General features: G+C 38.0%; 1 protein-coding gene across 1 annotated transcript in view; it reads right to left on the bottom strand.

Moving 5' to 3' along the window:
- Window positions 1–690: 690 nt before the first annotated feature.
- CTDP1 (CTD phosphatase subunit 1) overlaps window positions 691–12,619 on the bottom strand; it is a 171,116-nt gene continuing 159,187 nt past the window's right edge. Inside the window, exon 13 of the mRNA XM_048840036.2 lies at window positions 691–1,714. Coding sequence (XP_048695993.2) covers window positions 1,573–1,714 — 142 coding nt within the window. The 3' untranslated portion in view covers window positions 691–1,572. The remainder of the gene's footprint in view (window positions 1,715–12,619) is intronic.

Here is a 12,619-nt window from a genome sequence, read left to right as displayed (position 1 = left end):
GTATTTAAAAATTTAAAGACCGAAACCCAAGCCATATACATTAGAAGTCAGAACTGATTTGGTTTACTAGTCTGATAAGTATCAATACACTTCTCAGTCTGAAACCCAATAGCAGTAAGGGACCTAAAAATGAACAGAAGAATCAAAATGTTATTTCATACTAACACAGTTCCCACCAATGACCCACGGTGTGTTTTAAACATCCACTATATATATAATTTTAATATGGGAAGAAATGTGTTTCATCTGACATCAGAAAAAATTAGCTTTAGCATTTTAGCTCTTTCCCTCTCTGCAAATACTATTCAACATGCTTGGGCCTTCTATATTTTAATGGCAGTAAATATTTATATTATCTGAATCTTTTCCACAACGTGCGTAATTTTATACAGTATTTATGCATCTTTATAAAAATACTGAAAATATTTGAAAAAAGAATGCTCTTTTAGATAATCAAAATACAGATCTTCTGGTCAAATTATTTTGTAACTGTTCTATGTTAGCTTGGATAACAAGCACACTGTAAACTTGGACATTTGAGTATCTATCAAAAAACTAAAGTTTTGCTGTTGCTTCAGAGGATATTCACAATTTTCACAGAGAATAATGCAAAGGTGAGTAGTTTCTTGTGTGATGGAAGCAGGTGAAATATAGTCATTGATTTTTGCAACCCATGAAATGAAAACAGAATTTACAAAATGGATTTTTATTAAATGAAAGAAAATCTGTTTTGTGGGTCAAATATGAAATAGAATATACAAAAACTTTACATCAGATCTCCCAAAGAAATAAAATCCTATCTAGAATAAAGCAGCACGCATTTCTTCCAAGAACACAAATGGGTGAATAAGCTCCTTATGGCAGTACAGGATCACACAGTATGCTGTGCTAAAATTCCAGGTTACAGAGAAGCAAAGTTAAAAATTTAAGTGGTCTCCCTAAAGAGCCCGCTAGTCCACAAAGTAACTTAAGAGCATGAAATTCAGTCATTTTGTATTCTCTTAGAAGCCAGTGACAGGTAGGTCAAGTGCAGAGTTCACAAAGCTTGCATATTACATTCTCAGTTTCTATACAAATATAAATTGTTTATTTTAAAAATTCGTTTATATTTGATAGTATTTAATTGCGGAAAAAAGTACGACCAGATCATCAGGTTCCTGCTGTATTATTCAAGCAATTCCATCCTCTTTGCGGCCTCCTTTCCTTTGAAGCCGGTTACCAAAACCATACCTTGAGATATTTAAAAAAGTTACTGTATGTTAAATCATAAACCTTTTTACTACTGTCCTGGTGGTATATGAAGGTTCTACAGAGCTCATAACATGTCTTTGGCATAGTACACCAAGTCCCCCTTTAATACTTTTCCTTTTAAAAAAAGCATATTTTCCTTTAGTAAAACACCTTAAAAACATCTATTTCTGATTTTGTAAAATAATGTGTCACCTCTTGTGTTGCTTTGCAAAATATACACACACATTTTGGAAAAATCTCGAGTACTGACATAAGGGGCTTATTTGAAATCAGATCTGTTACAAGCAGTAAAACAGTTACAAATCTCCTCTCATAAGAATGTCACATGAAGTCATTCAATTCAGCTTCAAGTGCTGCTGCCATTTCATCTGCCTCTGAACTGCTCCCCTCCTCATCTTCGTTGCTGGACTCTTTACTGGATTCACTGGCAGCATCATCTTCATCCAGTTTACGCTTGTGACCCCTGTAAGCGTGGACAAAGAAAATACAAGAACACCATGATCTACTTGCCCATAACAATGGAAAACAGGCAGCTTAAGGTTTTTGAAGCTGTTATCAGATTTAGGCAAAAGATAAAACACCTGTTTCCTAACAAACAGAACTAGATCACAAACATTTGGTCTTGTAACCACTATTCTATACTGTAAACCTTGATACTGTAAACCTAGCTACTGTTAATTTATTATTCCTACTTTCTGAGCAACTAACAAATCAAAGTTTAAAGGACCAACTGAAAAAGTTGTTTTAATTTCCTTCCTTTCCTAGTCATGAAGGAAAAAAGTCTTTTCCCTATAATTTAAATACCAGCAATAAAATATTACTAAGGCAAATTTTCCAGGTAAGTTTTGGGTCTATCTTTTTGTCAAAATGAAATTCAAACTGAAAAGCAAAAATATTAATGAGGAGGCAAACATAAATGAAATGCTGCTATATTAGCTGGTGCCTCATAGGAAATACAGAGCAATAGGTACAGATAAAAATAGCAAAGAACAAAACTGGAAATGAGAAGAATTTGAACTAAGATTAGAGACCTTACAAAACAATGAAGAACACCAGCAAAGCCAACAGTTTTATTGTATTTGATAATGTCCTGTAAACGTCTAGTCTAAACTAATTAGAAATAAGCCCCAAAAGGATGATCCCCTTTAAAATTTCTGAGAGGGGATTGCAAGCCTGCATCTTCAGTTCTACTTCTGTTCGTAAAATGAAATGGGCCTGTTTTCCTGATCTTATTCAGGTACAGCTTAAAGAATGATGATGGAAACCTTGAAAGGTCAGATTTTGCCATTTTTGTCCAAAAACTCGTAAGATTTTGATGAGGTAGTTCAATTTAACACTCAAACACTAAACCCTTGTTAGTCTCCTTAGCTCAGTTCTCATATAATGTACAGTACCTGCATGAGATAGCATGAGGAGTAAGATAAGTTAACTTCTTCATGAGAACCCAAACCCAAAAACGTGACTGAATCAAAGGGAGCAAATAGCTGTAAAGAGAAGACTCAACCAATCCCCCCAAACAAAAGCTACCTTAAAAATAATAAATGACTTTTTTGTATCCTATATATAAAACCTGGGATACTAAACAGAAGGCAAATATCTTTGGACAGAGACAGCAAAGGCCTGTTAATGACAATTCACTAGATAGGAGCAGTTCACCACTTCAGTGTCCTTTAGTAGACTCCTTTGGAGTAGCCAAAAAACCAGAGCACAACTCAAACCATTATAACTTTTCATTTTCCACCCTGTTGGGAGGAGCAGTACTTTTGAGCAAGAACACCAAGTTTGGGATGGAGAGAACTACCTTGGAACTGAATTTTCAGGATTGGCAAGGCTGGAAGTCTTTTGGGACTGGCTATGGCTATATTCAGCAGAAGGAGAATCTTCACATTCTTTGGCCATTAATAGTATCACTGAACTCTGAAACTCTCCTAAGCTTTGCGAGGGGTCCTTTCTATAACTGTCATTAGAAGGTAGGCATGCATGAACTGTCCCTACTCGTTAGCCAAAGGGAGAACATGCAAACTGCCACTGTATGTTTTTTCTCCTGTGCACAAGACAGGCAGCTCCTTCTTGTGGGGAAGTAATCCACCCTGATTTCCTAAGTCAAGGAAAAACCTGCTTTGACAGTATCTTGTTTACGGAGAACAGCTGGGAATACCTTCAAGAGAGTCTCCGTCTACAAGAGTGTTATATTTTCTAGCAAGGCATGGAGATGTCAAGAGGCGTCTTTCTGCATATTGGCCAATTTATAAATGTGTGTGCTTCCCCACAAGAGGGTTGACCATGTTCCTCTTTCATGTAATAGCCAACTGCTTGTTTTGTCTGTTTGGATTAATACTGCTAGACTGCAAATTTTTGAGTCTCCAAAGAATTAAGCACAGTCTTTATAGGAGGTTGAAATGCATCCTAGATTCCTCAAAGAATCATGTTCCTGGGTGTGAAAGCTCACCAAGGAAGCTCCTACACATCAACTGTGATACATCCATAATCAAAAGTATTTGGTTCTGAGGTCCACTTCTCTTGTCAAGAAGGAATTTGAGTCCATATAGATTACCCTCAGATGGCCACACCAGCAAAGGATAAAGCTGTGTGCGCTTCAGTATGTCTGGGCTTCAATGTATTGGAAATAAAGAACCTTAGAGATGCCATATCCCTGGTGGTAATGTGTACTATCTCATCAATAATCAAGACAGAGATGAACATGTACAGTGGGTTTCTCTTAAATTAAGAGCCCCCCACTTTTTTAACCATTAGGTAGGGTAATACTGGCCTGTGCATGTGTCCACAACACATAAAATGGTGAATAACTCTAGTTCAATTAATATTTATCTATCAGCAAAAAGGAAAAGAGACATTTATTCAGAGTGCCCACTGTACCTTCAAGAGTAGAGAGATGTAGTATACTGCAACAAGTACACTTTGAAAAACAATATTCTGAACTGTACATTCCAAAAACATATAGATATGAACAGACCGGGATATGAGCTTGTAAGCCTGTCAGAGATCCAGAGCAATGAAATTAGTATAATTTTTTTTGAGCAATTCAATGTATTCTTCCTTTGGAAAGAAGCTTCAGAAGTTCTCTGAAGTCCAGATCCTTTGATATGATGGAGTCTGTACATGAGATGTTGGTAACCTTTTAACTCCTCTTCCTTACCTTTTTTCAAGGAGGACGACAAGATAGGCTCACCTCAAATCTCAAAATAAAAACCTTAAGGGAAGTGGAGTGGGTTGTGTTACCTTATTTGTGCCTTGATCTTATACCAGTAGGACCAAAACACCTTTCCCCAGAAACACTGCTGGTGCATCACTGCCTGTTATCTCACTAGGAAGCTAGACTTCTTCTTTTGGGGAATGGGGCGTGGTGGTGATAATGGCACATGGAGGCATCCTGAGTTTGAGGTTCAATTTTGGACCTAAACTCCAAATAAGGCTAAATGAAATGAGGTGAAAAGCTTTGCCCAGGACTGATCTGAATGCATCATTCTTGTAAATAACCCTGACCTTTTGGGGGTGGGGGAAGGAGGGTACTGCAGTACCCTGGATACAGACTCATGCACAGTAAAAAAGGATTTCTCAGATGTATTAATCACCTCTACACAGCATTTATTAGCATACAATTAAGATGAGAAGCACTGTTACTAAAACTGCCCAATAGATACCTTTGAACGTTTCCATTAAAAACTGTATAAACATGTGCAGGCAGGGTTTTGCTTGCTCACTTCACACTGATTTCAGCCTTTGAAGATACAGCTCTCTTTTGGTCATTACAGATATCTATTCGTTGAGCAAAGTGACTTGTAGAATTAGCTGTTTTTTGACACAGAATTCTATTCTACAAATTAATTTTCATGATGCTTTAAGGGATACTGCTGACATATTTCTTTCCCCCCCACTCGGTTGTACTGAACTGAGCCCTTGGAAACGTGGAAGATTAAATGCAATATATCCTGTCAGTTCTTATTCTGATGAAAAAAAGATAGAATGACAGCTCCACTCAGATGAATTTAGATTCGAAAACTTTCTAACTCACTGAAAAGAAACCTCCAAGGCAACTATCAATCTTCTGCTACAATGTAGGGAAATCCATTGAGAATATGTTTGTTCTCATTAAGACAAACACCTTTGACAAATTTGTGCTCTATAAACAGTACCTTTACAGCCATTCAAAAGCATTTAAATTAGTATTATGAAATCAAGCCAGAGCTAGTTTGGGTGGAGGAAAAGGGGCATCGATAAAATAATGTATTTTATATTTGTAAATTTAGACAATAGATATAACATTACTTGAATAATTTATAACCCTAAGAAAAAAGCAGCACATTCCCATGATGGCATAAAACAATCTGTTAACAAGCAGTTTGAAATGTGTATTTTCCTCATGAATTCATGTCCACTCCTCGTTATTTCCAGATTCTATGCATTGCACTTTAAATGGAAGGTTTTTTTAATTTCCTCTTAATGATAAAGAGAATGTACCAGCCTTATGCGTGCAGAGAATACAATTAGCTTGCCTTTTAAAGGTAACTTCTGTTTACTGTTAAACAATATGGAAGCATCAAATAAGAAAAACAAAAACACTGACAGCCATAAACCATCTTGAACACTCATTTTTAAAAGTAATCTTCAATAAATATTTACTTAGCTAAGATTAACTGATTGCTGAATTTTTCCTTTAAACTCCAAATATTGACACAAAAATGGGTTTCAATAAAAAGTAAACTTCTAAAACTGCACAAATTCACTCCCCCACCTTCTAAAACTTTTAAAACTGGTTATATATTTATATGTAGTCTCATTTAAAAAAAATAAAAATAAGGCTGCTCTCTGTGTGGATCACACAAAAGCCCACAGATTAAATGGATTTAGCCTTCAACAAGAATCAATAGGGGCATTGCCAGCAGATCGAGGGATGTGATCGTTTCCCTCTATTCGACACTGGTGAGGCCTCATCTGGAGTACTGTGTCCAGTTTTGGGCCCCACACTACAAGAAGGATGTGGAAAAATTGGAAAGCGTCCAGCAGAGGGCAACAAAAATGATTAGGGGACTGGAACACATGACTTATCAAGAGAGGCTGAGGGAACTGGGATTGTTTAGTCTGCAGAAGAGAAGAATGAGGTGGGATTTAATAGCTGCTCTCAACTACCTGAAAGTAGCTTCCAAAGAGGATGGATCTAGACCGTTCTCAGTGATACCAGATGACAGAACAAGGAGTAATGGTCTCAAGTTGCAGTGGGGGAGGTTTAAGTTCGATATTAGGAAAAAAATTTTCACTAGGAGGGTGGTGAACCACTGGAATGGGTTACCTAGGGAGGTGGTGGAATCTCCTTCCTTTGAGGTTTTTAAGGTCAGGCTTGACAAAGCCCTGGCTGGCATGATTTAGTCGGGGATTGGTCCTGCTTTGAGCAGGGGGTTGGACTTCTGAGGTCCCTTCTAACCCTGATATTCTATGACTACTGAAAGCATGTGGTGAGAAAATTTTGCTTTGAATCTAACAGAGTTTGTTAAATTAAGCATCAGTAAGCATTTCTGATTATGACTCATTAATTGTACTCACATAAAAATCTCTCTTTGTAGTTAATACACTTGTTTTATCTAATCTAGTGTGTTTAAGATGAAGTGTCTGGATAACGATTTAAAATAATGAGCTGGCATATTATTCCCCTAAAGGAATAATTGGACTTAATATATTTGTACTGTCGAGAAAATGGTTGGGCACTACAGGACATACATTTCTGGGGGAAGATCTGGGACTGGGTGTGTGTTGGGGTTACCCTGCAGCATAACCAAGGCTAGTAAAAGCTAAGGTGTGGCTAGCTGGCTGCAGCACACAAACATAACATTTTTAGGTTATGCTAATGCAAACATAACTATGACAAGCTCAGTCTTATTCTTGTTCATATTTAGATGCAAAACAGAAGTTCTGTGCTTCAGAATGGTTCTGCAGCTGTGGAACTGAAATCTTAAGGGAGAACCTTCCTCTTCAGGGTCAGCTGTGTAATGGCTATGGTTAGTTATCATGCTGTCTCTTGGACAGTTTAGAGGCCACTGAATATGTTATGTTCTGCCCTGAGCCAAATCTGGCGGGTTACAGGATAGGATGCCTGGTCTCTGTCAATGCTGTCCAACCATTGAGTTTTTAGGTCTTCGGGCAGGAGGGGTCTCTTCCATCCTACTTTCACTTGGTCAAAGTCGAAGATGGTTCTCACAAGGAACTTGGTAGGCATTCGGAGCAGATAACCATAGCACCTTAGAGAGTGTTGGACAGCCATTTGAGAGTGGGACCTATTTAATTAGAAACAGATCTTGTCATTTGATGTGAATTGATGTTTTTGATCATTCAGAGATGCTTCATCTAAATGGTGTCCAACTTCTTTTCAATCTTGACAGTGAGAGGCTATATTTCAGTCCCATAGGTCTAAATACTGACCACCAATATATCCTCAGCTTCACCTCTCTATTTATCAGGGTGTTTATCACCTGCTAAGAAGCTAGTGCCTGCTATGTGTTTGAAATTGCTGATCTGAAAAATTTTGGTTTTACCCCCAATTTATTTTCAGGCTGACTTTTGCCGCTGATGGTTCCAGGACTAAGTGCCACAACTAGCTATACGATTGATTTGATAACTAGCACTACGTTGCCAGCAAAGTCAGCAACAGTGAGGTTCTCATCCTCAAGACATATGCCTAAAATGCATTTGCTCAAGGTGTGGTCAAGCAGGTAACCTAGGACGACACTGAAGCCATTGGGGGCGGCAATACATTCTTGTCGAATTTGGAGGAAGGCAGTTCTTTTCCCATTTACGTGAACGGAGCTTGAGCAGTCATCACATGGGAGACAGAACATTAGCAGCTATGGGCCAACTGAACTCTGTTCAGGTGTGTGGAATCTGACTACACCTTCAAGTCTCTGTGAATGACTATTCTATTGTTTACCAGCAGCCACAGAAATCTTGTAAGGAGCTGCACAAGCCCAAACAGAACAATAGGCTGACAGCTCTGAAGTGGAGTTGGCAGCTGGGCTGCAGGTCTCCAATACAACCCTACGCAACCAGGAAATGGAGGGAAAATGGCCAAGTCCCTTAGCCCAGAAGAGAACACTGCCCTCTGTGGCAGCTCCATAGGAATTACTGCAACATCAGAACTACAGTAGTCTCTGAGAGGTCTTGAAAGGGCAATTTAAAGGCTTGGTAGGGAGAAATTAATTTGCATGAGTTCACTGCCCCCCTTCATGGGTTACAAAGGTCCAGACCGTAGGCAACAGAGAAGATTTATAGCAGTCCTTTCTGTCACCAGATTAGTTTGCCTGGCATGAAGCTCCCGTATGTGGGAGTCAAAGGCTTCTCTGCCTCTCACTGCCATGTCACAGAGTCATGGGCTCAGCCCTTAATAATTATGAAAGACACTGAACTGATATCCTTCATATAGTACACCCCTGGACAGGCACAGTACAGGCAACAGCAGTGCAAGATTCCCCACACTGCCCCAATCATGATTCTGAATTCTAATCTGGAAAGGCCACCTAAATCTCTATGTCCACACAGTCTATAGCCTTCAAATTGAATCGGTGCACAAGAGAGAGAATAGCAATGGTAAGCTTTGTAATATGATACCCAGTGCACTAGGAAAATGACTGAAGGCTTGTAGACACAGTTCTTTAGTCTGCACCACAGGGATGTAAATTTAAGTCTGCATTAGTGTGTCATATGCTAATTAGCCTGTGTGGACCCCGCTGGCGCGCACTAAAAATTCTTTAGTGCACATTAATGTAGCCTTCCTTCACACAGTACTATATTAATGCTCACTACTCACTGGGGAACACTAAAGCATGCATAAGCAGGATTCACATAGGCTAGTTAGTGAACACCACACTAGCTAGGAATAAAATGTACACCCCTCTAAAGCACCATGTGAACAAGCCATGTATGAAAATAACTCATTTAGATAGCCCAGTCCTCATGCAGTAACATTTACCCTACAATCATTACTGAGCTGGCATGAATTAGAACAGATAAACTAGAAAATACCTTATTCTGTATCATAGTACAAATCCCCCACAGCCTAACACTTGGCTAATTGGATTAAAACTAATGAAGCACGGAGGCTTGAAAGGGATGTTGGCTGTACATGTTCTGGGTATTAACAGTTTTTTGATTATATTTTTTTTAAGGACAAATTACATAATTAGCTACCAACCAGATATGCCGAAGTTTTCAATTATATTTTCTTAACATAAGGTAAGTGACACCACCTTTCATGTATATTTAATACAATTTTAGCTGCTAATCTACAACGTCAACAAAGGCATGATACCATTCAATTAAAAGAAAAAACTCTGAACTTGTCACTTTTTTCCTCTTAAGCTCAACTAAGAATTCCTGCAGGACTGGAGAATGATATCCAAGAAAAACACACTGAGAATATTTACTGTATACTACTACGCCAGGCAGAATTTGATTTTTTTTAATATCATCAGTGAATAATATTGGTTTATTTTTAAGCAGTTATTTCAATTTATCAATTTTAAAATTTCAGTTGTGCATAATTATGGGGTGGGGTCAGACAATAACTATTTAACAACACTAGAGATCGAGATTCAAAAAGTTAAATTATCAACATCACATGTCAAAATATGCAAAGTAAATATCCTTAAATCAAACACTAATAGATTCTCAAGCAGCATTTTTCTTATTTTGCCCATCTGTAAATTTCAATCATCATCAATGGAACTATTTTTCATCGGTTTGTGTATGGCAAGGTTAGATCTTTGCTATTAAGTCTCTTACTGTTCTGCATGTTTTTAATTTTAATGAATTTTAGAGAAAAAGTCCTGCAAGAAACACACCAATTTTAATTGACTGATAGTATCTATTTTTAAGTAGCATGACAGCCAAATGTGAGCAAACTAACTCTCTCAGGTAGCTGCACTTAAAACGGTTACAGCCAATATGCTTGCTTTGAAATTGAGAAGAAATCTTAGACATATGCATTTAATAGTGAGAAGTGTAAGGTTAGACATTTAGGGATTAATAACAAGAATTTTAGTTATAAGCTGGGGACGGATCAATTAGAAGTAACAGAGGAGGAGAAGGACCTTGGAGTATTGGTTGATCATAGGATGACTGTGAGCCGCCAATGTGATATGGCCGTGAAAAAAGCTAATGCGGTCTTGGGACGCATCAGGCGAGGTAATTCCAGTAGAGATAAGGAGGTTTTAGTACCATTATACAAGGCACTGGTGAGATCTCACCTGGAATACTGTGTGCAGTTCTGGTCTCCCATGTTTAAGAAGGATGAATTCAAACTGGAACAGGTACAGAGAAGGGCTACTAGGATGATCCAAGGAATAGAAAACCTGTCTTATGAAAGGTTTCAGAGTAACAGCCATGTTAGTCTGTATTCGCAAAAACAAAAAGAGTATTTGTGGCACCTTAGAGACTAACCAATTTATTTGAGCATAAGCTTTCGTGAGCTACAGCTCACTTCACTCAAGGAGCTTGGCTTGTTTAGCCTAACCAAAAGAAGGTTGAGGGGAGATATGATTGCTCTCTATAAATATATCAGAGGGATAAATACCACGGAGGGAGAGGAATTATTTAAGCTCAGTACCAATGTGGACACAAGAAGAAATGGATATAAACTGGTCATTGGGAAGTTTAGACTTGAAATTAGATGAAGCTTTCTAACCATCAGAGGACTGAAGTTTTGAAATAGCCTTCCAAGGGAAGCAGTGGGTGCAAGAGACCTATCTGGCTTTAAGATTAGACTAGATAAGTTTATGGAGGAGATGGTATGATGGGATAACAGGATTTTGGCAATTAATTGATCTTTAACTATTCATGGTAAATAGGCTCAATGGTCTGTCATGGGATGTTAGATGGGGTGGGATCTGAGTTACTAAAGAGAATTCTTTCCTGGGTGTCTGGCCGGTGAATCTTGCTCATAGGCTCAGGGTTTAGCTGATCGCCATATTTGGGGTCGGGAAGCAATTTTCCTCCAGGGCAGACTGGAAGAGGCCCTGGAGGTTTTTCGCCTTCCTCTGTAGCATGGGGCACGAGTCATATGCTGGAGGATTCTCTGCTCCTTGAAGTCTTTAAACCACGATTTGAGGACTTCAATAGCTCAGACATAGGTGAGAAGTTTTTCGCAGGAGTGAGATTCTGTGGCCTGGGTTGTGCAGGAGGTCGGACTAGATGATCATAATGGTCCCTTCTGACCTTAATATCTATGGATCTAACATTAAAAAAAATTATGAATACTGAAAGGTTTGTAATGTATGATTTTAATAAACAGTATTATGTTTTTAATATAAATTTTAAAATATAACATTTCAACACTAAGAACTCAGAAGGGAAACAGACTCCATTGAGTTTCATTGTCCAAGCTGGGAGACTTGCAAAAAGTAAGCAAAGAGCAAAGATATAACAAGTAAACTACATCTTTAAAATTCTACTTATATTTCTACTACCACTGATTAGTAGAAATATTTTAGTAAAGTTTTTACTTGTTCCTAACTGCTGCTTTTTATTTACTTTTTGCAATAATTAATGAAGTGTTCTCAACATACCATTTTGAAGTGGACAATACTCCTTTAAAAGGAAAATGCAAGAATGGTTGGTTTAGACCACAACATAAACACTTGGTATTACTTTGCAAAAAAAAAAAACAAAAACACCACAAAATTAGATATTCCTTTCCAATACACTGAACTCCACATTGTTCATCGGACATTTTCATAATGGAAATGCAGGGATGCATTTGGGCATGTAATCTCTCAATCCTATTTTATACAAATACACACAAAGATCTATTCACCTTATCTGTGCACACATCTGCTCCTGTGATGAGCAAGCTGTTTTTATTTGAACTAATATCCTTATATGGCACAAGATAACATTCGGACAAAAAAATACATGGCAACCAAGCTGCTAATCTCTCCTTTAAAAACTACAACTGCCATTCCTTATTTGAACAAAATTATCTCTAACCATCTCTGCTCCACAAATATTACCTGTTAACTGGAGTCAGCTACTGGTGCAGTTGAAGCAGTGCTGAACACAAACTTAGGTGCAAGTTTAGACAAAGGCAGAGCATGTTTTTTGAAGACACCAAACATGTTCTATCCTTGTCTATACTTGCAGCTAAGCAGTTCCTAGCACTAGTTCTGCTGAACCCACCGCTAATACCCATTTTTAGCAACAGATGATTTCCACAGTATAGGCAAGCCTCTGTGTATTAGCATAGACTAATGCATATTTTATAGTTTTCCTCTTGCTCTCTCTCAAAAGAGCTAATTACTAACCTACTAATTATGGAGCAATGGTAGAGCAACCATACCTCTATACCTCCTGGGTTTCTAACTTTTTG

The sequence above is a fragment of the Caretta caretta genome, chromosome 2 (genome assembly GCF_965140235.1).
Source record: "Caretta caretta isolate rCarCar2 chromosome 2, rCarCar1.hap1, whole genome shotgun sequence".
Classification (NCBI taxonomy): domain Eukaryota; kingdom Metazoa; phylum Chordata; order Testudines; family Cheloniidae; genus Caretta; species Caretta caretta.
This window is presented reverse-complemented; position numbering and strand designations above follow the sequence as displayed.